This window comes from Ochlerotatus camptorhynchus, unplaced genomic scaffold (assembly GCF_037179485.1).
Source record: "Ochlerotatus camptorhynchus isolate MF236.1 unplaced genomic scaffold, CSIRO-AGI_Acam_v1.1 ptg000547l, whole genome shotgun sequence".
Lineage (NCBI taxonomy): Eukaryota > Metazoa > Arthropoda > Insecta > Diptera > Culicidae > Ochlerotatus > Ochlerotatus camptorhynchus.
The window spans coordinates 552,904-577,483 of NW_027041030.1; the positions used below are offsets into that span (position 1 = coordinate 552,904).

Below are 24,580 nucleotides of genomic sequence, written 5' to 3' on the forward strand. Positions count from 1 at the left end.
ACGTAAGGAAGATGGATTACCTACATCCATGTACTTTGATGAGCGTTCTGCTAGTTCATATATATAAATATGTGACCTTTCCTAAAGATTTTGAAACATAACTTTCTGAAGTTACTTATAGCTGTTTTTAAAGTTGTTTAAGTGATGAAGATTGCCCCGAAGTTCTCTAATCTTCATTTATCTTCACCAACTTTTCTCGAAGTTCACGGAATTATCCTAAAGTGCTTAATTTTTCATTACAGCTCTTTAAACTTCTCCAAACATCTGAGATTTTCTACGGTTCTCCAAACTTCCTTGAAGTTTTTAAAACTTCTTTAAAATAAAAAAAATCTCAAAACTTTCCTGATTTTTTTAAATTTCCCTAAAACATTCACAATTATTTTCTGGAGTTTCTTGAAGCTGTATTCAAAGTTCTTGAAACGTTGAAGTTAGTGGAACTCTCATGAAGTTCTCTGATCTTCATCTTAGTTCACCAACTCCTCATGAAGTTCATGGAATTATCCTGAAGTTTATGGAACATTCCTTTATAACTTTTTAAACTTCCCCAAAGTTCTGGACTTTCCTGTGTTCCTCGAATCTTCAGTTGAAAATGCTCTCACTACGCGATAATGGTTTTCCTAGGCGTGGTATATCTCAAGATCTTGGCCATCAACGAAGCTGCTATCTTTGAAAAAAATGTTCAAGTGGTCATGGTCTAGTGGTTGATGGACAGACTAGTTCTGAACTCTTTAACTGCGTGGCACTTTGGAGATCTAAGAACCATTGGCAAATGATCCTGGCCCTCTCCAGATTTGATTGGTGATTCTAAAACTGACAATTTATATTATATTACTCTTCAAAACAATCAGAAATGGGCCTAGATCCTAACGGAGCAGACATGACTGCTCGTTAGGCACCCCAATTTCCTATCCATTTTGGAATCTCTTAAGAACTGACCATCCAAAAAGATGCTGACTTTGGCATAATTATCCAAAACCACCAGAATTCAATTGATGTATCATCCTAATCTATGCTCACTTCATGCATAAGTATGTTCTCGTACTCCACTTGCTTGGTTGTTTTTCCCGCAATAATCTCGTTTAAAATTCAAAAATTAAAAGAACAGAAAAACTTAACACTACAAAACAGCTGGAGATCTACTTTTCAATCGTCTCTTATCCGAGATACCGAAAGACAATCATATGTAACTTCTGAACGTTCTTTGCTTCATCTTCGTTCGATGCGAAGAAAATCTGAGAAAGTAAATAAAAAACCAGTTTCAGCTTATGGTGCGTCTGAACAAACGAAACAACTGAGTCTATTTTTTTTCCCACAAACGCATTGGCAAAATCTGAATCCATTTCGAATCGATTTCCTATTTATAAACCCGGAAGCATGAATATTGAATTTAATCTGTTTATTCACCCCTCTCAATCTGCCCCTGTGCTACCAGCTGAGTAAAATTAATCCATATCTGTTTCTTCGAGCTGAAGTACGTTTTTCTTGATTCATGCTTGAATGTCTCGATTTAAATATATCTATATATATATATACCTACTACGTTTCCTACGGATATCACTACCGGTGTGTTTGAAATTCCACGAACACTCTTCATTACACCCTTTCACACCATGATGGGGTTCAGGGCTGCTTCATTCCCCCCATCCACAAAACTGGCCACACTGTCTGCGCACCTCATTCGAACCTCCTAGACGTTAGACTCTTCGAAAATAAATAACCTTAAACCTAACTTCGTCTTGATCTAGTTTTTGGTATATTACAGCCTTCGCTCACCGACACGGATCGCCGTCTCTCAGACCGCACTGCACTCGTCATGATGATGTCTGTGCTGATGATGCTGATGGCTGGTGGTGGTGGTGGTGGGCGTCGTTCCGATTGTGTCCCGAGACGTTCCGGCCGATGCGGGAAGAAGACATTAGAGACTCTCGCCGATCTCGCTACTGAGCCGGTCGTTTTGCGTCGTCGACCGCAGGTAGTTCTCCGAGTAGACGCTTCTCGCCCGGCAGTCGTACCGCAGGCTGGACCTCCGCACGTTGATGTCCAGCGGGGACGTTTCCCGGCGCCACCAGGCGCAGAATATACAGTCCAGCGTGTTTCGGAATGCTTCCCGAAAGTCCCGATTGAAGTAAGCGTAGATCAGCGGGTTCAACGTCGAGTTGAAGTAGCCGATCCAGAAGACTAGGACCACCACGATGTCCGGATTGGGACACTGGTCGCAGAGCGACGTGATGATGTACCTAAAATGGAACAAGAACAGGCTTAGAAACGTTGAGACTTGAATCGCTATTCAATTAGAATGCAACCATAGAAAAAACGGAAGCCAGCAGAGGATGAATGTCCCCATGATGATTCCGAGCGTCCGTGCAGCCTTATGTTCTCGTTTCATTTTGATCAGATGTCGATCCTTGGTGGGCGTCTGTTCGGCGTCCACCTCGTGCATGGTGAGCGTCCGGGACGAGCCGGATCCGCTCAGGGCTTCCCCGTTTGTCCCTCCGCCGCCGCTGCCACCACCTCCGGGGCCTCTCCCCCCACCCGCATTGTGCTGATGCATCAGCATGGCAGTACCTTGGCGCATGGCCAATTGCTTCTCCTGTCGGTTGGCCTCGCGGAATATCTGGAAGTAGGTGAACACCATGATCGTGCAGGGGATGAAGAACGAGATGGAACTGGAGATGACGGCGTACGGTTTGTTCACGATGAACAAACAGCTGTCTGGGTTCTTGCGCACGTCCTCCTTGTGCTTGTCCGTGGTGTACCAACCTGGAAGAGGGGGAGGAGAGGAAATTTCAATTAATTGGTGCGGTAAATGCGAAGTTGTTCAATTTCAGTGTTCGGTGGAAATTTCTAAGACAAGTCCTGAAGAATAATGACTACTAAACTCGGAAGGAAATTGGAGTTGATTTCCAATGTGTGGAAAATAAAACGCATGTTTATTAGATGTAAGTTTTGGAATCCTCCAAGGCAAATGCAGATAATTTCCATGGAATGATTATATACCTGAACACAGCAACTGAACTGTTTACAGTAGTTGTGTTCAAATATGTCATTGCATCTCTGAATCTTCCGGAGGTTAAGATCTTGGTGATCTACAGACTCAACAAGGCATTGTATAATATCCTAATTAAATTATTCATCCAAAGAGCCTTCTATAGCACCTTGAGGTGAAAGCTAATGCTTTTCCGTTGATACTGACTTCACACAAAAATCCAACGTAAGCGCTTAAAAAGGTTGGAAGATTTTGATCACAAATTCAGAAAAAAGCTCAGAAACTTGCTAAGCAATTCGAGAATTCCAATATTTTTGATGATTCTTGGGGGACTGATTTGGACGAAGTAAGATCTATAACTAAAAAGTTTTAAAATATGAAAGCTCCAGGTGATGATGGAATTTTCTATATCATCATCAGAAAACTCACAGAGAGTACCTTGTATTTCTTGGTAAAATTATTTAACAGATGTTACCATTTGGCATACTTTCCTGATAAATGGAAAAATGCAAAAGTTGTTCCAATTTTGATGCCGGATAAAAATTCAACTGAAGCTTCTAGTAAACGTTTTCAAAGATAATTTGGAATAGAACGATGCTTCACATGCAAAGAGTACACCCATAGAGACCATCAGGCGATCCGGTACAGTATCGGCAAACGTACACCGGTGGAAATGCGGAGGACAAAAGTAAGCGAGCGGAAGTGGAAGACGAAGGCATTCAATAATGATCTCTTCATCGAAGCTCTAGGGGTAGACAGCAGCATCCCGGGTCTAAGCGCGAACGAGTTGACCGAAAAAACTGGAACCAACGAGCAGGCGGCGTCCAGCTTACTGGTGGAACGAGGAAATTAGCACCCTCCGTGCTACTTGTCTTCTAAACAGAAGGCGCTTTCAGAAAGCAAGAACGGAAGCAGACAGAGAGAAGCACAGGGTGGTGTTCCGACAGGCCGTGGCTGCACTTAAAAGAAAGATAAAGCTGAGCAAGTCAAACAGCTTCAAGGAGCTGTGCAGCGATGCCGATACCAACCCCTAGGGCAACGCATACCGAGTCGCGATGCCGAGGATCAGAGGTCCAACGATGCCGGTTGAAATGTGTCCCAACAAGCTGAAAGTCATCGTGGAGGGAATTTTCCCACAGCATGACCCAACGACCTGGCCACCTACACCATATGGCGAGGAAGATGGAGGCAACGTTGAACAAATCTCCAACGAGGAACTCCTAGCAGCAGCGAAAGGGTTGAAGGCGAATAAAGCTCCCGCCCCGGATGGAATTCCCAACGTGGCGTTGAAGGCGGCGATCCAGACGTTCCCGGACATGTTCAGGATAGTGCAGCAGAAATGTCTGGACGAGGGTCAGTTCCCTGATAGGTGGAAGGTACAAAAGCTTGTGCTGTTCCCAAAGCCCGGAAAACCACCGGGAGATCCTGCATCGTATAGGCCAATATGCTTGCTGGATACTGTCGGAAAGCTCTTGGAGAGGATAATCCTAAGGAAAGGGAGATCGACGGTGGATGCAATTTGGACAGTGATTAACAGAGCCGAGAAAGCTTCCAAACAGAAGCGGAGAGGAAATCGATACTGCGCCGTGATAACGATTGATGTGAAGAATGCATTCAATAGCGCCAGCTGGGAGGCCATCGCCAAGGCGCTCCATAGAATGAGGGTTCCAGACTACCTCTGCAGGATTCTAAGTAGTTACTTCCAGAACCGGGTCCTGGTCTACGCGACAGACACGGGGCAGAAATCGCTTAGAATCACGGCGGGAGTTCCACAAGGCTCCATTCTAGGTCCCACGCTGTGGAATGGAATGTACAATGGCGTGCTGAAGCTCAAGCTGCCCAAAGGAGTTGAGATCGTTGGCTTTGCGGACGGTAACAGGTGAGACGCTGGAAGAAGTGGAAATGCTGGCGGCCGAGGCGATAGATACGATTGGTAACTGGATGCAAGGAGCGAAGCTGAAAATAACCCACCACAAAACGGAAGTGATGTTGATCAGTAACTGTAAAGCGGTACAGCGAGCAGAAATTACCGTCAGGGAGCACGCCATAGCCTCGAAGCGTGTGTTAAAATACATGGGAGTGATGATCGATGACCGGCTAGACTTGAACAGTCACGTCGAATATGCCTGTGAGAAGGCTTCGAAGGCCATCAACGCGATAGCTAGAATCATGCCGAACAACGCTGATCCCAGCAGTAGCAAGAGGCGTCTTCTGGGCAGTATGTCGTCATCGATACTGAAGTATGGAGGTCCAGCCTGGGTTCCAGCGTTGAAACGAAGCAGAACCAAAGAAAACTGAGCAGTACGTTCCGGCTCATGGCCTTTAGACTGATGTAAAATTTGAAATTTTCACTCCACGGTGTTCAAACGGTTTCAAATCGGGTCCTGATTAGTCTCCAAAAGTTTAAACTCATTTGATAAGAAGCTGACTTGGCACAAACCATTTGAAGTTTATATGGAAATTACTATGGGAAAACAAAACTTTTTGTTAATTGTCTTTTAACCTTTTACATATTGTACTGTTAACAAATTCTATTGTTATTCTTATGGGAATGTTTATCAGCTACAACTTTGCAGAAAATTGTTTTTCTGCCAAACGTCAAATTAAATAGTTATTAATTGTTTAAGATATTGATAATCTTATGGCAATATTAAGCAACTGTATTGTGGGAAACGCTGTATTCTGCGGTGTGACATAGTAGCCATGGTTTTTGTCCTCTATTCCACGCGCCATACACACCAATGTTGCCTGCTGAACAGTTGAATGAGCATAATCATAAGACATCAGGGACTTGAATCATTAAGTAGAGTAAAATGGTGAATTTTGAGATAGATATGAACCGAAATTATGGTTTCTCCATATTAATTCCCATATAAACTTCAAATGATTTGTGCCAAGTCAGTTTCTCACTAAATGAGTTCAAATTTTGGGAGGCTAATCAGGGCCCAATTTGGAACCGTTTGAGCACTGTGTAGTGAAAATTTCAAATTTTGCATCAGTCTAATGGCCATGCGAGTCGTGAGTGCGTACAGAACCATCTCGTCGGAAGCAGTCTGTGTTATCGCCGGTATGACCCCTATCGGCATCACCCTGGCGGAGGACAGCAAGTGCTACAGGCGGAGAGAATCCGGAAGAGTACGGATAGTTGTGAGGGTGGAGTCATTGGCTAAGTGGCAACAGGAGTGGAACACGATGGAGAACGGTAGATGGACACATAGACTAATACCGATTCTTTCGACCTGGGTGAACAGAAAACACGGAGAAGTCAACTTCCATCTAATGCAGTTCCTGTCTGGCCACGGCTGCTTCAGGAAATACCTGCATCGGTTCGGACACGCAGCGTCACCCCTCTGTCCGGAGTGTGGCAACGTCGATGAAACGCCGGAGCATGTGGTCTTTGACTGTCCAAGGTTCGAGGCAGTGCGAATGGAGATGCCCGTCCTTAACGTGGAGAATGTCGTTGATGAAATGTGTCGAGAGGAGGACTCTTGGAATGCCATCAGCAGGGCAGTCACGCAGAGTATGTCAGAGCTGCAGCGTAAATGGAGAGAAGAGCAGCGATCTAGCAACGCCAGCTAGCGCTGAGAGTACGACAAGTGCATGAGCACAGCCACCCCCCGAAGTAGTCGCTTCACAGTGGTCCCGAGGGGATCCAGGCAGAGAAGAGAGTAAGGAATGGGTTTTAGTGGAGCTTCACTAGGCAACTAGTGGATACCACACCGTGCCAACTTCACTACATGCCAGGCTTCTTGAAGCTTTCCTAAACCTTACTAAAAACACACACACTTTAAATTTCGTATAATTTGCATACATCACAAGGACTTAAGTTTTCTTTAATTGATTATGATTCAAGTTGAAAAGACATAGAGGTTTTGGGCCTACGGGAGAAGAGGTAGTTAAATTATTTTCACAATAAAAAAAATTATAAAACACAACAAAATTCCTTCCTTTTAATTAGCTATGGTTGTGACAACGAGGCAGTGCGAACGGATTTCACTACATTTATTCTTACTAATAACTAAACAAAATGATGAATTTTAGTGATTTTTTCAGCCCTGCTCGCGACGGTGTACTTGACTAACTTATTTCCTATATTTACATTTCTATCTCCTAATTGGCAAATCAAAGTTGGCACTCGTGGAGAATAGAAGAACTATGAAAGTGATGATGGTTTCAAAATTTTGCACGGGGAAGTATACGAGTGCAATCTTAAAATGCTTTTATTTTGAAAATGGAGCATTTTATTTAAATCTGGTTACTGCTACAGTGGTAGAAAAGCGGAAGTCTATGTTTACACCTAAAAATCTGAAAAGAAATTAAGTTTTCTGTATTATATGTCAATTGAGTAGTCCTGATGTTTTCTACTAACGTAGCACTTACCAGATTTAAATAAAAAGCTCCATTCACAAAATAAAAGCATTTTAAGATTGCACTCGTATAGTTCCCCGTGGAAAATTTTGAAACCATCATCACTTTCATAGTTCTTCTATTCTCCACGCGTGCCAACTTTGATTTGCCAATCCTTCTTCCCACATTCTTCAACGAGAAACTCAATTTTGATCTGAGGATTGGTTTTGATCTGGTGACGGTAGTAAACACAATTTTGCTACCTAACGTTTCATCGAACCGGTTGATGTCCGTACTGTAACGAAGCGAGTGACTCCATCGTTGCCTGGGTGAAGTTCATGTATGCGGCCCATCTTCCATTGTGTGGGTGGTTGATTTGAGTCGACAATAACAACAAGTCTGCCGATTTGCATTTCTACTGCTGGCTGCCAATGTTTCGATCGTGATTGAAGCTGCGTTAAATATTCGCGACGCCAACGTATCCAGTAATCTTGGAGCTGCCGCTGGACCAATTGCCATTGAGTGAGGCGATTCATTTGGATATCACGTAAATCTGGATCTGGCATGGTAAGCAGTGAACTTCCAATCAAGAAGTGTGCTGGTGTTAGCGCTTCTAATTCTAGAGGATCGTCCGATATTGATGTCAATCGTCTCGAATTCATACATCCCTCCACCTGTGCTAAGAGAGTGACGAAATCTTCTTGCGACACTGTATTGCCACCGAGAACTCGCAGAAGATGGTACTTAGAACGTACCACTGCCTCCCATAATCCACCGAAATGTGAGGCGCTTGGAGGATTGAAATGCCAAAAAATACCTTCATTCGCACATTCTTCGGACACCTTTTTCACGATGTGTTTTATCTTTCATCTGATTTCTTGCTCCTACAAAATTACTCCCGTTGTCCGAGTAGACATTTGTGCATCGCTCTCGGCGGGCAAAGAATCTCCGCAAAGCCTGTAGAAACCGTTCCGTCGACAAATCTGACACGAGCTCCATATGAACCGCCTTTGTTGCCATGCACACGAAGATCGAAACGTAGGCCTTGGTTAGTTGTCGTCTACGTCCTGCTCGGATGTATACTGGTCCGAAGAAATCGACACCAGTCTTGGAAAACGGTCCTGAAACTGTAACTCTAGCAGCTGGTAACGCGCCCATTTGCTACTGGATGATCGACGGTCTCGCTCGGAAACACCGTTGGCACTGACGAACAACCTTCCGCGCAAGATTTCGACCACCTAGTGGCCAATACCGTTGCCGAACCATACCCAAAAGTAGTTGGGGCCCAGCGTGAAGATGTTTATAGTGATAAAAGCGTAAAACTAATTCCGTGAATGGATGTCTAGCTGGTAAAACCGTCAGGTGTTTCGTCTGTTGTGATTCCTCGGAGTGCGCTAGTCTACCACCAACTCTCAGGATACCGTTTTCATCGATTCGAGGGTTAAACCATCGCAAGGGAGAATTTTGACAAACGGGAGAGCCTGATGACAGATGCTTGATCTCCTCCGAGAATGATTCCGCTTGCACCTTCCGGATGATCGCACATTCGGCTAGGTTCAGATCGCTAGCGGATAGAAAACCTGTCCGTCTTTGTTCTTCTGGACACCGTAAGTTGTCCATGAAGCGTAGCCAGTAATCCGAAACAAATTCTCTTTCCATCGACGAAGCGCAAATCACCACATTGCGTCGTCGTTCTAACTCTTCTTCTGGTGGGTTTCCAGTTCCTTTAGGCCATTCTTCAGGAGGGTCCTCTAACCAGGTGGGCCCATTCCACCATAAGTCGTTCTCGAGAATATCCTTCGGAGCGATCCCGCGTGAAATTAGGTCAGCAGGATTAGTGCTTCCCGAAACATGCCTCCAATTGTTTCCCTCCGTCAGCGCTTGAATTTTGGCGACCCTGTTCACCACGAAATTGGTCCATGTTCCTTGGTCGTGGTGCTTGACTCCTTGATTACAGGATGATGTGGCAGGAAACATCGTTTGACTGTCCCCTCCTCATTATCGTACACTCTTCTCATGTGACCGAGCTCGAAATATTCGGTCATGAAGCTGAAGTATTGCTTCTGAAGGTATGGATCCTTTTCCAGTCGCCGTTCCACAGCTCGTTCCGGATTGTTGAAATATCAACCTTCATCAACTGACATAGACTTTCAGAAATGAAGTTGCATTCCGACCCGGAATCTAAAAGCACACGTGCCGGATAGCGAGAACCCTGGCTGTCCTCGATCACAACAACTGATGTAGCCAGAAGTACCTGCGATATCGGAAGCTGCGCCGTGTTTGACGATGCTGTCTCGACCGATGCTGCATTCGCTGCCTTGGGATCAGAACTCGAGTCGGTCCGGTTGCCACTTTTACCCGAATTGGCCTTCTCGGGTGATCCATTCCTACTGCTTCTTCCTTCGCCCTTGAAGCACAGCAGTGTGTGGTGTCGAGCCTTGCAGTTGCGACACGAGAACTTTGACGAGCAATCTCGAGCTAGCGTTTTAGCAACGACTCCCAAGCTATTTTATAATTGACGCTAGTTTTCTTTAGCGGATCGACTAGCACCTTAGCTTCGCCTGCTAAGCAACCTTTCAAATAGTGAAATTTCTCCACATCCTGAAGTTCTGCTTTCTCATGGATCAAGGACGTGTAGAGATCCCTGAAACTCAGCCAGTCATCGATGTCTCCGTCGAAAGTCTGCAGCTGGTACTGAACGTCACGCAGTATGTATAGTAGCAGTCCAACAACAAACAAAACCTCAGGGCTTGCGTTCGTGAATGAATTGACTCCAATAGTCCAAATAGCTTCGAAAGGTTGAACATTTATTAGGTGTAGGATCAATAAATTCCAGCTTCAGCCGGGCATATACTGTATTTATGTATTTACCTGCCCAAGATGACCGTTGCACGATGCCCGAGCCTGAAAGCGTGATGCGATGCCGTCTATTGTATGGTCATAAGAAAGTAGCACCAAAATCGTCGTCGACCGTCCACAATCGCCACCGAATTCCTCAAATGGTGCCTGAAACCAAGTTCTTCGCGAACTGATTCACCACTTTGACGTCCGTAAGTACTCGTCGATTCGGCAACAATAACACAAGTCGAAATGTGGGTGTTAGTTGGGATTTTTTGTCGCTTCGGCGGACTTATACCAGTTCTTACATACCTGAGTGGTAGTAGGACAACGCTCTGGTTGTCCTACAATCAGTCTTGTAAGCGGTCACGGTAGTCGACACATTTTCTGTGATAATTAACTGCCTTTGCCTTCGACACTTGCAAAACAAGCTATCATAGTACAGTACCAAACTAAAATGACAGGCTCTGTCATACGACACTGTCGCCGAAGACCGTCACGAATGTATGTATTTTAGTTTTACTCATAATAAGAGCTGCTGATGGTGTGCTTGTGTGAATTCTGAAAATAGCGAGGGGGGCGACACATCTAAATCTCAAGTTAAGATTCTCAACAAATCTCACACTAGCGAATCAGTCTTCGAAAAATCTTCTTTCATTTATCGCATCTACTTGCATCGAGCATCATCTTTTTGCAGGAAATCTTCAGAATCGTCATCAATCTTCTTTCTATCAACTCAGCGTGCGCGCAGCTAGCCACAGCAAAACACAATCTTTTCTGCATCGTAGATAGAGGCGTCCCCCTCGGAAAATAGCAAGCAATGATGTCCTAGCAATAATATTTCTGATCAGAAATGGTTTGATTTACACCAAATTGAGGAATTACAAAGAAATCACACATGTCATATGATAGCTATTTTGATAATTTTCTTTAAGCTCGAATGTTATTCTACCGCTCGTGTCTTGTGAGAGAGACGACGGTAGAGCATGAGTGATCGAATACAAACAGACTGTCGCGCACGACAACGAAGCGAGTGTAGTAAAAAACGTCAACTGATGATCGTCGAAAGTGACCGAGTAGAGCCAATATCCACTTGTAGAAAATGGTTGCACTAGCTGGAGACGATTCTGTTGAAGGACGATGGCGACCTTCCTCTCTGTTCCACAGCTGATTTCAGCCCGTGGGTTTGCCGATGTAGGATAATAGGTGATGTTGTTTGGTTGTAATAGATCCACTTCAAGGATGGCGATTGGTCTTTTGTGGCATACGAGGCTGGCGGTTTGGTGCCCGTACGATGGCACACTTCGATCGTACCTCGGTCAAATAGTAGAGATTTGGCCGATCCAAAGTCCATCGGCAGTAGAAATCCGGCTCGAAGGACCAATTTATGTCGGGGACCGTCCCGACCGATTGTTCGTGACTTCTACTTGCCCTTGAACCTTTCCTTTTCAGTCCGTATCCTTCCTTGCTCCAACCAAATCCTTGTGTCATCCGTAGACCTTCCTTCACCGCATACAGAACACTACACCCTTTTTCACAAAATACCGTTTATTTTACAAGAGCACAGCATTGATTTTATTTACTAGACACTACATTTATTCTTACTAATAACTAAACAAAATGATTTAGTACAGGGTTCGCCCCCGGTCGACTACTCGCGACGGTGTACTTTTTAGACTAACTTATTTCCTATATTTACATTTCTATCTCCTTAACCTACTTCCCACATTCTTCGACGAGAAACTCTCTCCTTCTCCGTGCAGCTCGTGCGTAGTAGTGAGTGACCGCGGCGAATCGGTTCACTACCACTAGCCACCACACTCAACCGATTGGTAGCACCGTGGAGTACCTCAATCCCAGTCAGTGCGTTTTCAATTGGCTGCATCCACATTCTTGGTGCTCACAAACACAGGTTAAAAAAAAACCTTTTTAAAATACTGAATTACCAAGGCAGGAACAATGTAAAAACACTTAGATTTATATCATGACAATAAAGGCTGGTAAGTTACTGTAGTACCTGGATCACCTAGGTTAAAATGAAATGTAATTTATTTTGAAACAAACAAAGGGCAATGAACAATTTTGGAACAAATAAAGACTAATAAACAATTCAAACAAGTTTTTTTTTCAAATACGACCTGATAGTTCAAAATTATCACATCCAAAAAGTGGGCAACCAACCGAGTTTGATCGGTTTTCGGTTTTACGACCGAACAGGTTAGGTTAGGTTATCTTTATTAACGAGACTTTTATCCATACCACCGAACAGACCAATGGTGTTGATGAAGCTCTCATTTAGCCCAGTGGTACAAAAGGGTGATGCACATATTTCGTCACGCTCAAAGGGGGAGGGGGTTAAGGATTTTGTGACAAACAATGCATTAGGTATGGGAAAAACGTAACGAAAGGGGGAATTTTTCCTCAATTTAGTGTAACATAATTAATGCATCCCCCAAAGAAGTAAATAGTCCCAAGAGAACCATCCTGTATTCTCGAGAAACTTCGTTTATGGCTTATAAATTTATGATCATAAAATTCAAGTCGTGGTGGGAGTTTTGTATCGTCTCAGATTTGAAATCCTACGATAAACTATCCTAAAGCGCTTTATGTCTGATGAGTATCAAATGATTTGTTTAGTTGTAAAAAGATTCAACGATTTATTTGGATACCATTTTACGAAAAGCATATCATAAAGAAAAAAACATTTTCAACTCATTCCCATTTACTGCACGGAGCGTCGAAAGAGCAAATTTATGCCCCACTAGGATGTTTTAATTGACCTTTGCGACGACAGCGACAACAAACGACAAAGTGTGCGCACCCTGCGGAAAATGGCACCGTGGCACGATTTTCCATTTTCCTCCAGGCTGAAGCTGCTCTGGTGTTAGTTAGCTGGATGTCCCTTTTGACCCTTGAAACTACCTGACGTTTGCCAAACTGCTACGAAAACAAGGCGGTAGGTTAAACCATTATGCTGATTTTTGGGCCTGGGCTGTAGTGGACTGTTGGGGGGTAAATCTAGAACACGCAATAATGGTCCGCTCTCGTCGAGTGGGGTGACATTGCATGACCGGAGGCAGTTTTGATTGTGATTTTCGCTCCCCACGGCGCTGTTTATTAATAAGTCAGTTGTTTGGAAAGGGGGAAAAGTTTTGATGTTGGAGACTGCTGCCGACAAACGAGGGAGGGCATTTTATTGCCATGCCGTGCTCGTAGCTGACTAATTTAATTAATAGAGTCAGCTTCAGGGTGACCTGGGATTCTTTTGGAAGGGAAAATTGAAATTTTGTAGCAAGGTTTTAAGCACTTACCAGCGAAGATCGGTACGAATGACAACAGGGCTGGTGATATCCAGGTATTGAGTAACATTACGGCGACGACTCGCTTCGTCATGCTTATCGGATACTTAAGTGGTTTCACTATTGCATAATACCTGCGGAAAAAAGGAAAAAATTTAAAATTTATACTTCGCTTCCCATCGCGACCAACCTACCTATCCACTGAAATACAGCACAGATGCAGTATGCTTGCGGTTGAAAAGTACACATCCAAGCTGTTCCACACGTCACACATGAAGGATCCAAACTTCCAACTGGACGACATCCCGTTAAGCGTGTTTCCATCCGTCATCGTCATCATCGTGGGATTCAAATTTCATTACGCCAACGCGGGATGCAACGACATGTCGACGGGAATTGTCCATGTCCGCACGTTTTGCAATACCACAGGATAGAGAACAGGAAAAAAGAGCCGTCAGAAATTGAATCTATCACACTGACAAAATGACTTCAAAGGGATGCAAACGACATATATTTTTTTTTCGTTTGACATTCATTTGATTACGCGATGGAGAGTTGCATTTATGGGATTGGGGAAGGGGGACTTACCTTCCCGTTATTTGTACACTGAAATTAAATGTCATGGCCATCATCGCCACCATGATGTCTGCCATGGCGAGCGATACCACAAAGTAATTTGTTATAACTCTGAAACGACACAGAAACAAACAGACAAAAAGAGGAGCATTACTTGATGAAACGCAGAGCTCGGCTGATTGGAATATCAACAAAATGTAATTCATTTGTAGACCAGAGCAGCCTATTGAATTGCTTCCATTCCAATAACATACATCACGACTGATGGAGCAGAATTCGATTACGGTTGAACTGATTTGATTTGAGTAAATCCCAGAGGACTACCCGAGTGGGAATGGGTTTAATGGAGTATGTTGCTCTATACATTCGCTACTTTGTTCGCTGTTCTAACGATGCGGGTTTAATACGGCTTTTCTCGGAATTTTAATTCAATCGAACGAATGGGTTCTCCAGCAGCACCTCTGTCAACGTATCAATTAATGATTATAGCACACGAGTGATCTATTTTTAAAGTATATTTAGATCTACCACCGATTCCTAGTCCAGACTACTTCAAACTAGGGGAACAGAATTTTGTCTTGACCGAAAATGATCTTGAAACATGGAAAAATTTAGTTAGTTAGTTTTCATTTATGTGATTCCGAATCTTCTATTCGTTTTCCCTAGTTTGAAGTGGTTAAGAGTCTTAACTTAAAACTTGGATTCTGATGCATGGTCAGAATCGGTGTCGTTGCTTAATTTTGTTGCTAAGGAATCAAATTTTGACTGACAAAGGGGCGTGCTTTTGGAGGGTGCTCTTACTCTTCGAAGGCTATGGATAGTGGGACCTTTCAATTAGAATCGATTTGCCTCGACACTGCTGCCGACTTTGAGGAACATTCGGACACCCCCAAAGACGTTGACCAGTGCCTGAGGTCCATAGAGGAGGCAATATCCCGAGCCAGGGAACAACACGTGCCAGTTTCCAGACAGATGAGCTACACTCTGAACCTTGATAGACCCACTAAAGACATTATAAGACTCCGTAACGCCATGCGTAGACAGTACCAACGTACTGAACTGACCACCATGAATACCCATTGCAACCGGCTAACACAAATTGTTCAATCCAGGATGGTGGACCTCAGAAATGAGCACTTTATTGAAATGTTGCGTTCTCTCCCAGATTATGCCAAGCCATTCTGTAAACTAACAAAAATCCTTACGAATAAGCTAAGGCCCATTTCACCACTTGTGCCGTTGAATCAACCCAATGATTTAGTCGCCCATCTGAAGAGAAGGCTGATGCTATAGGTCAACACTTCCACAGCTCTCATAATCTCGGACTGAACATGGCTCGTCTATACGCTACCGCGGTTGCTGAAAATACAACCAACCTCCATCAAATTCCCAACAATTTTCCTGCGGAATCCGAGATTACGGCTGATAAACTGTTGGATTATTTTAAATCATCTAAAAACACGACCAAATTCTTAGTCTAGAACTCAAACACTTGAATTCCACTGTGACAGTTTTATTTGTGGGTGGAGTTTACTAATTCTTTCATGACTAAAGCCTGAGTAATTTAATATCTGAACGCACTCTTTATTTTACTGAAAAGCTACTAGCGGTCGGATTTGGAATGTTTTGTTCTTTCAGTGCTGAAAAGTTCGTCACGATTCATTTTGTTTAAAATAAGTTATACTTCGTGGAAGCCGCGAACAGAAAATTAATTTGGAACACCCACATGGAAAATCCGACGTGGTCAGGTTCAAAATTCGTGAAATCGTTGAAATTGGCTCAATCGACCATGTGCAGTGTTTTCAAACGTTTCCGTGAGCGGCATAATATCGTTCGGCAAGCGTTGTAATGAAACTAAGGATCGGAAGCTGCATTTGAATGTGTTGAGAACGGTTAGGGCGAACCCAGGGCTGTTGGATTATGATATCGCCAAGAAATTCAATGCCAGCCAAAGCACCGTTAGAAGGATTCGGCAGCGCGAAGGATTTCTATCTTTTCGGGCCAGCAAGCAACCAAACAGGACACTGAAGCAGAATCTAGTGGCCAAAAGACGTGCTCAGTAGATCTATAGGTTAATATTAGAGACATTGCCCCTATATAGATTTTTCAAATCAAAAATATTATTTATCTTCATAGAATTTACATAATCCTTTTACTTTTGTCCTTCTCATTTTCTTTCCTTTCCTTTCCATCTTCTCTTTAAGAAAGCGAGTAATGGCGCTATAGCCATAAGCCATAAAAGGCTAGGACAAGAGTTCATGCTCATGTCCCAACCGTCAGAGGAAAACAGAGCATCACTTAACCTCTCTAGCTTTGATGCTTCCAACGAACAACCAATCATATAATTGCCAAAATCGGAACGTACGTACTCCGAACCCACATGGCGAGCTTGACTCTTTACAGTTGTATCAGGAATGTATGTATTCCCCCGAGTAGGGGCCGGGAACTCGTCCGGCGGCTCTGTTCCCTGAGCAAGGGCCGGGTTCTGGTCCAGCGGCTTGGTTCCCCAACGACGATTTAGCAGAACTACTGATGGTTTGAACCACATTCGATGTAACGATGGCAGGATCAATCTCGACTGAAAGTAGACACAGCTTTGAGATGGCACGCTTGGTTGTTCCTGAAATGATCTTTACTGTGGCGAAGCGCACTCGTCCGTCGGTACCGAGGTGGATGCTGATCACGCGCCTGAGAGGCCATATTTGTGGCGGAACATTCTCGTCCTTGAGGGCGACGATGGAACCGACGGCGAGGTTGTCGAGAACTTGATTCCAGCGGTAGCGATTTGGCAGTGTAGTCAGATACTCCTTGTGCCAATGGGACCAGAAATGTTGAGTGAGCTGCTGTACTCGTCTCCACCGGGTCAAGCGGGACTCGGAAATGTCCTGCTGATCAGGATCGGGCATTGCGTTCAGTGGTCTGCCGATCAAGAAGTGTCCTGGAGTGAGAGCGAACTCGCCGGAAGGATCGTCTGGTAGTGGAGTAATAGGGCGTGAGTTGAGCATTGCCTCCACCTGCACTAGAGCAGTTTGCAGTTCAGGATCAGTGAGGTGTGCATTTCCAAGAATCTTGTGGAGCAGGGTCTTGACTGATTTCACGCAGGATTCCCAGATTCCACCAAACGAAGGCGAACGTGGTGGAATGAAGTGGAATTGGATTCCATTTTCTGAACACTCTCGTGCTACTGACTCCTTGTGCTGCTGGGACATGAACAGTTTCCGTTGCTCTTCTAGCTCTCTCTTCGCCCCCACGAAGTTTGTCGCGTTATCGCAGTATACCTGTGCAGGCTTTCCTCTGCGACCGGTGAATCTTCGAAGACTGGCCATGAATGCCTCGCTGGTGAGGTCAGACATGAGATCGAGATGAGCGGGTTTGGTTACGAGACATACGTCGACCACGATGTATGCCTTGAAGAACGGAGTACGCCTGTTTCTCACTGATGTGCGCTCGTAGATCGGCCCGGCCAGGTCTATGCCGACATTCTGGAATGAGTACGCCTGGTTGACCCGAACAGGAGGTAGTTGTCCCATCAGCTGTTCGAGAGGTTTCGGTTTAGCTTGGACGCACGTCATGCATCGGTGGATGACCTGGCGAACTAAATTCCGACCGCCAAGAGGCCAAAATAGTTGACGTAAGGATGAAAGCAACAATCCAGGGCCAGCATGGAGCGTCTTCTGGTTCTCTTTGGTCGCTATTATTTTGGTCAGTCGGTGCTGGATGAAGGTATCGGAGCTTGGACTTACGATATACTTGATAAGTGGTGGAAAGTTGACGGATTTCCTTCTCAAAGTGCTGCTCTTGAGCTCGATGCACTAAGGCAAGTAGAGTTTGATCGATTTCGGTTGCGGTGAGCGGCCTCACAAGAGGATCTTGATGATTCTTGCGAAGACGACAATTCTCGGCAAACCGTCGTATGCGAGAGCCTATTAGAAGCAGCGGACGAAGGCTGGAGTAGCAGAACACTAAATCATTGGTCGTTTCATCTTCGACGACTGGAAGTACGACGATCTTGCGAGCTTCTGATTCATCCGACGGTAACGATTTTGTTGGAGAGTACTTAGCAGGCCATGGTATAGCTAACGTGCCAAACCGTTACGTAACGTAACGAAGCGGTTCGTGCCACCACAGAGAACTCCTTTCGAGTTCGTCGAGATTCGTGCCCCGAGAGAAGATGGATTGTCTTTGGACGGAACGTGATTTCCGACAGCATGAATGGTGAGCTCTTGAATCTCAGCCACACGATTGACCACAAACGTCTTCCACGTAGACGGTTTGTGGAGAGCCAATTTAAGACAATGGTGTCCATAAATATATCGTGGCGGAAATATCGAAGCTGCCCATGGTTTGAACCAGAAGTTTGGACAGGAGCATAGCAGCACACAAATCGAGTCGAGGAATGCTTTTGGTATCTATAGGAGTGACCTTTGATTTTGACATCAGGAGGCGAACTGTGCAGGATCCAGCAGATGTTATCGTACGGAGGTACAGACAGGCACCATATGCAGCCTCTGATGCATCGCTGAAGGCATGAATTCCAGCCTTGCGTAACCTGGACTGAGAACGTGGCGAGGAATACGTAGTTAAGTGAGAACGGTGAGCTTTTGCTTGAATTCCTGCCAATTGCTTACAAATACTGATGAGTTTCCATAATCCTTGGAGCAAAATCTTTGCCTTCGAAATGGTCGGTCCGATGAGACCTAGTGGGTCGAACAAATTGCTGATTTGTGACAAGATTGCCCGTTTGGTTAACGTGGAAAACTCCATCCACTTCGGTTGCTTGAAGGAAAGGAGACCGGTAGCAGGCTCCCATCGTAAACCCAACGTTGTGACGGAGGCTTCGAGGTAAAAGTCGAGTAAAGTTTCTGTTTCCCGAAGCTCCGGTGGAATGGCATCAAGAATAGTCTGGCTGTTAGAAAACCATTGCCGGAGTGGAAGTCCTGCAGAAGCAAGCAGTACGATAAGCTCTTTACAGGTAATGGCGAGAGATTCTGCGTCGTTGGAGCCAGTTAGTAGATTATCGACGTAGAAGTCGCGACGAAGCACTGGAGCTGCCAATGGAAATTGCTGTTTTTCGCCAAGTATTCGTGGATGAACTTTTGATACATTGACTTCTTCTCTGGATCTCGGGCCAGCGACCTTTTCACAGCGTAGACACGTTGTGTAGCGTTGTACCAGTTGTCGTCCAGATGCCGCAAGAGTTCTTCGTGCTTCGGAAGTGGACAACGTAGCGGTCATCGGAGTTTCGAGTGGTGTTTGTGAGGAAATGCTCTTCGCAGAAACGTTCGGATGGAGACCAGCCTTTTGCCTGTTGAACTTCTTCCAACTGCCAGAAACGGTTAACCAGCTCGTCGATCGTGCAGGGATTGCTAAACTGACAGCTACCTGGATCATGGTGGTCATGGTTTTCCAGCGTACATTATCCTGAGATGAACCAACCGAATTCTGTGTTTTGGAGCAGAGGAAGATCGATTCCGAGAGAGATTCGGCCGTAACGGAGAACACGGAAGAAGTGTGCGGCACCTAGGATCATGTCAATGCTACCGGTGACGGCGAACGTTGGATATGCAAGGTCAACGTCCCTTAGAATTGACCATTGACGAACATCGATGAACTCTTCTGGGAGAATGGCGACATCCGGGAGGTGATGGTAACGGAGGTTTCGTGTTCCACAAGTGTAGTAGTGTTGCCAATTCCACTGATGGTGATCGGCTGCAGCAGTCGAGTTCGAGGAAGTTTAAGCTTTTCGCACAGTACTACGGAGATGAAGTTGCGTTGAGAAGCGCAATCCAACAGGCAACGTGCGGTTACAGTCCGGCCACTGCTAGTGTGAATGTTCACTACCGCAGTAGGAAGGAAGACGGTTCTGCTTGGGATTGCGAGACCAGAGCATATTGTGAATTCCCAGAAGTGTCGTGAACATTGCCAATTTTATTCATGGGAACAGTAAAGGCAGACGCTTTCTGAATTGGACCTTGCAAAACAGACTTGGACTGCTGAATAGCCTGAGTAGAGTTAAAAGTTTGCTCACGCGCTCAAATGTTGCAAATATGCACGCTGGCGACGCGGGGGCGCGCAAAGGGCGATCAAATAGCACCGCAGGGGCATTCCGCCCAGTCCGCCCAATCCGTGAGTGCGCTTCGTGATGTCCGATTACTACTCGATTAATCGAGTTAATCGATTATCTGTTAAAATTCTGTTATTCAATGCCCCGATTATCTGCTAATCGATTAATGGGTTCGATTATTATAATTTAAATTTTCATTGGAAGAGTTGAATTTATTTTAGTGTATATAGACTACCAAGCTAACAAAGCATCGATTGAAATATGTTCCATCCCAACTTGAAGTTCAGAACGTCGATTCTCTAAAGCAGGTCAGCCAAAAACAAAGTTACTCAAATATGGACCAACAGGTCTGTGTCATAAAAAGGGAGAATAACAAAGCTGAGAAACCGTTTGTCTGGCCTTCATCTCGACATGATACTATTGCTACAATCTGTTGGAGAAGATGTTTGGTCCGAGTTAATTTTTCAGTCAAAGTCAAAATCAATTCGTGATAAAGATGCAAAATTTCAAAAAGTGTTAAGGAGTAAAAGTGTATTTTATTGAATTCACACTTAAACAGAGACCGTGAGTTTGGTAAAAAAAAATATCGTCTTAAATAGGTAATACTAAAAATTACAGATATTTCGGTATTTTCTCGCTTTATTGCTGATAACTGTAAATGAAACGACCGAATTTCGGTAATTTCATTTTAATTTCACGAAAACGGTAAACATTTTTACCGGCAGGTCTGTAAATCAGCTTCATTACTGACTTCAGTGAAATATTTGACTGAAGTTTCTGTAACTGAGTTGGTAACGGTCTCGGTAAAAGTAAAATTCAGCATATTGTGATTTTCGATTGACTTTGAAAACGTTCGTGTTTGTGAAAAATAAAAAGGTGAAATTATAGTGAACAAAAACCAAATTTATGACAAGGATATCTCGAAGGATGAACGAAGTTGGAGGAAAAATTCAAGCGATGCTAACGACCAAAGGGAAGTCAATTTCATTAAAATTTAGTTCTTTGGAAGAACCAGCACATCCTGTGGAACGGGTACCATCAACGACTGAGCATCTGGTGGAGAAGAATAAAGTGAGCGTGGTCCTCAAATTCATAAGACATTGCCAAAACAGTCTGAAAACAGATCAGCCTTCTCCAGACCTTGCGAATAGCTTTTTAACAAATGCCCCATGAAAATCAAAATTCATGTCCCCGCCATATTACAATAATTTTGTTCGTGTTTTACAATCTTCGATTTTCAATCTGTGTTTTCTTGGATATAACTTTATTTTAGTCTATTTAACAATGAGAAAATATTTAGAATGCTAAAATCATGAAAAACCAAAATCTTGGCTAAACTTAATGATCGATCTGAAGATTATTTTTTTTTCTTAATGTAAAATAATTAGTAAAATCGATGTTTTCCGTGGGCGGACTCAAGTTTTTCGATTTTTTTCACGCACATTTCACCTCAAATTTTATATGGCACCTAGTTCAACCACTTCATGAGAACTATTTTACAATTTTGGAAATTCGACAGAATTTTTATACAATCAGTTTTTATTTCAATTATTTTGACAAGACCGGATAGTATTTATGAATCAGTTTTTTATCTTGATTGTTGTTTTTCTAGTGGATTCAGCAAGCGGCTAGGTTAAATGGCTTGAATATTGGTTTAAATTGTTGCCAAATAGCTTTTATTGTAGCTTAAATACGGGTTTGAAGTGGCTCTCAATGCATTTATCACACAACCATTTTACAGTAAATCAATCTTGAAGAGCTTCAAAAATACACCTGTCAGAACCTTCTAGAGGGTGGGCCAACTAGACAGATTCTAGCATCAATGAGGTTTTGGTGGATGCATCTATGGCAAAGCAGTCTTGACCAGGGTTTTATGAGTGTTGTTTTACAGTACTTCATAAAACTTAAAATGTTACTTGGGTTGGCTGTATTTGAAATGGGATCTGATTTTAGCGTAAAACATTCATTGATTAATAAACTGCTAGACTGCTAGCTATTGCCTATGCTACTTATCATCAATTGTTCTTTTCGTCAAATAAGGAAGGTTTTGTTTTTAAACATTTACATTTACAGAAAGGTAATTATCTTCATTCCGACTTATGTTACCATTGTAATCTTTAAATCCTAGCGTCTGAAGCAAATCTTCAGGTGATATCCAATTTTTAAGAACATAATTTTATGAATTTGATAGCTGCAAACATTTTACATTTTATATAATGAACTGTCGTCATACACGTAATATCTTACCCTTTGTTTGTGTATTGACAATTTTTGTAATCTTGATTATTAATTAAACGAATTTTTCATTGACATTTTTTTCGTGTGCCTTGCCTTTTAAAAATCTTTAGAATTTTATTTAATACACGATCCAGATAGCAATACGTGTTCGACGCGACACAGCGAGTTACACGAGAAAAAGAAATATTGTCGGGATTGATCGGCACTACTTTCCAATACCGACGGAATGCTCAGTGAACGATCTACCACTACTGATGTAAATCTAATAAGGAGAGGGAGAACGGCGATGGTCATCCGCCACCAATGAACACCCAGCGGGTCATCGAATCCTCATCGTATCTACAACAGATCAGTGCAACTACTATTCGCATCGAAGATGGTCGAAGATTGATCAGGTAAAACATCACTAGGTGATTTCATATTGCCCTAATTTTAAGTTAGAAACTATTTAATAAACTTGCTAATTTCTGTGGTCTAAGCCCAGTTTTGAATTAAATATAGTGTGCTATGTTAAGTGATTGACGGTGTTTATCTTCATGAAGCTGCATAAGAACTAAAACGGTCCAAACAAGTGAACCACCATTGTCTACACTGAGCCTAAACCCAGCAACACAAAGGCTTTCAGTGAAATGGCGTTCGGTAAAATGACATTCGGCCAAATTTTCCATAGAATTTTTTTTCGCACCTCCCTAGCTCGAAACCTGGCTACGTTTTTGCACTGAGCTCACCAAATAATCAACAGATGATTAATAATGGATAAGCGATACTAGTGATTCCTGTAAGTCTATTGCACCCGTGGAAGTTACATTTAGCTACTCGATATCCGCCCTAACTTGATGAATCTTGGAGTGTAAATTTAGAGAGTTCACTGTAATAAGATAAATCTGTCTTCCCCTCTTGTGGTGTCTCTCATAAGCTCTCTTTATCTATAATTCTCTCTTATTCTCATACACAAGCTGCATCTAGCACCGCGAGGATGCTGATTGTGATATGTAGATCAATATGTAGGCGTAAGTCCATTTGCGCTTTCATCGCTACGCTATATATCACAAAACGGACTAATTTTTAGTTCCTTGGGGTCACAACATCACGTGTTTACGTTTGAAAAAGTTCATCGTTCGATATGCTGGAATTCTCTACCGCAAGCTATTTTTATATGTTGCTTAAATAGCCCCAATAATCAATTTCCACATGGGAAAATGTGACTCGAACGATTTTGAAAATAAGCCCCACCCTAAAGAATTCCACAATTTTGAAATTTTTGTTAGGTCTGACATCAATAATTGAGTTTTCTCGGAATTTTCAATAGTTTCTTGAATATTTTATCGAAAAAATGGCTAATGTCCCTAATATCGGCCTAAACATCTTTAATATTGATCTCATACATACATTTCGAACGAAAGCATTTTGTGAGAATTTTTCCTTAGAATCCAAAAGTATCCATTTGTGTTGTTCAGATGATGCATTGTTCTAAGAAAAATTTAAGAAGATGAGGTTTTTTATCAATAATATTGAAAGTTTTTCAAATATTTCTTCTTCAAATCGCCTACCACGAATTTTTCACGGTTTCTCGTCGGCAAGTCCTCGCCAACTGGCAACAAAAGTGCAATGACGGTGATCTGGGAAGATGGCTACATTCTATTGTCCCACAGGTGTCGATCAAACCCTGGTTCAAAGGGTTGGATATGAGTCGTGATTTTATTCGTGTAATGTTCAGGCTCATGTCCAATCACTGTTTGTTAAACGCCCACCTCTTCCGTTTTACGCTCGCCGACAGCAACTTATGTACCTGTGGAAACGGTTATCACGACATCGAGCATGTTGTTTGGTCCTGCTCCTTGCATCATGAGGCGAGATCCGTTCTGTGTGATTCCCTTAGGGTCCGAGGAAAACAACCCTTTAAGTCAATTAGAGACGTCTAGGCTTGCCGTGATTTGTCGTCTTTATCACGCTTATTTACGAATTTCTTAAAGCTGTTGATGTATGTGTTTAATGTTTTGTGCTTTAGTCATCCTTTACGTTTAAGTTTTAAATTATTTCCCTTGTCCTCCCTCCAAATGATCAATAAATGTTATCCCTAATTTAGAGTAAGCCGCGAGTAATCGGCCCCTGGTCTACTAACATTAATTGAAAGAAAATGATATTCACACACAATCATGTAACAAATATTCGGCTCCGCAAAGCTAACGCATTTGAGCCTTGACAAATAATTGGATTATAAAAAAAAATGTA

At 43.3% G+C, this 24,580-nt stretch overlaps 1 protein-coding gene across 3 annotated transcripts in view; it reads right to left on the reverse strand.

Moving 5' to 3' along the window:
* Positions 1-915: 915 nt before the first annotated feature.
* The window catches only part of Octbeta2R (Octopamine beta2 receptor), a 414,326-nt gene continuing 390,661 nt past the window's right edge, over positions 916-24,580 (reverse strand). For all 3 annotated transcript variants that reach the window (XM_065236333.1, XM_065236331.1, XM_065236332.1), the window contains 5 exons: positions 14,059-14,157; positions 13,665-13,763; positions 13,483-13,604; positions 2,304-2,760; positions 916-2,237 (listed from right to left, as the gene is read on the reverse strand). In XM_065236333.1, the coding sequence (XP_065092405.1) occupies positions 1,916-2,237; positions 2,304-2,760; positions 13,483-13,604; positions 13,665-13,763; positions 14,059-14,157 (1,099 nt within the window). In that variant the 3' untranslated portion in view covers positions 916-1,915. The remainder of the gene's footprint in view (positions 2,238-2,303; positions 2,761-13,482; positions 13,605-13,664; positions 13,764-14,058; positions 14,158-24,580) is intronic.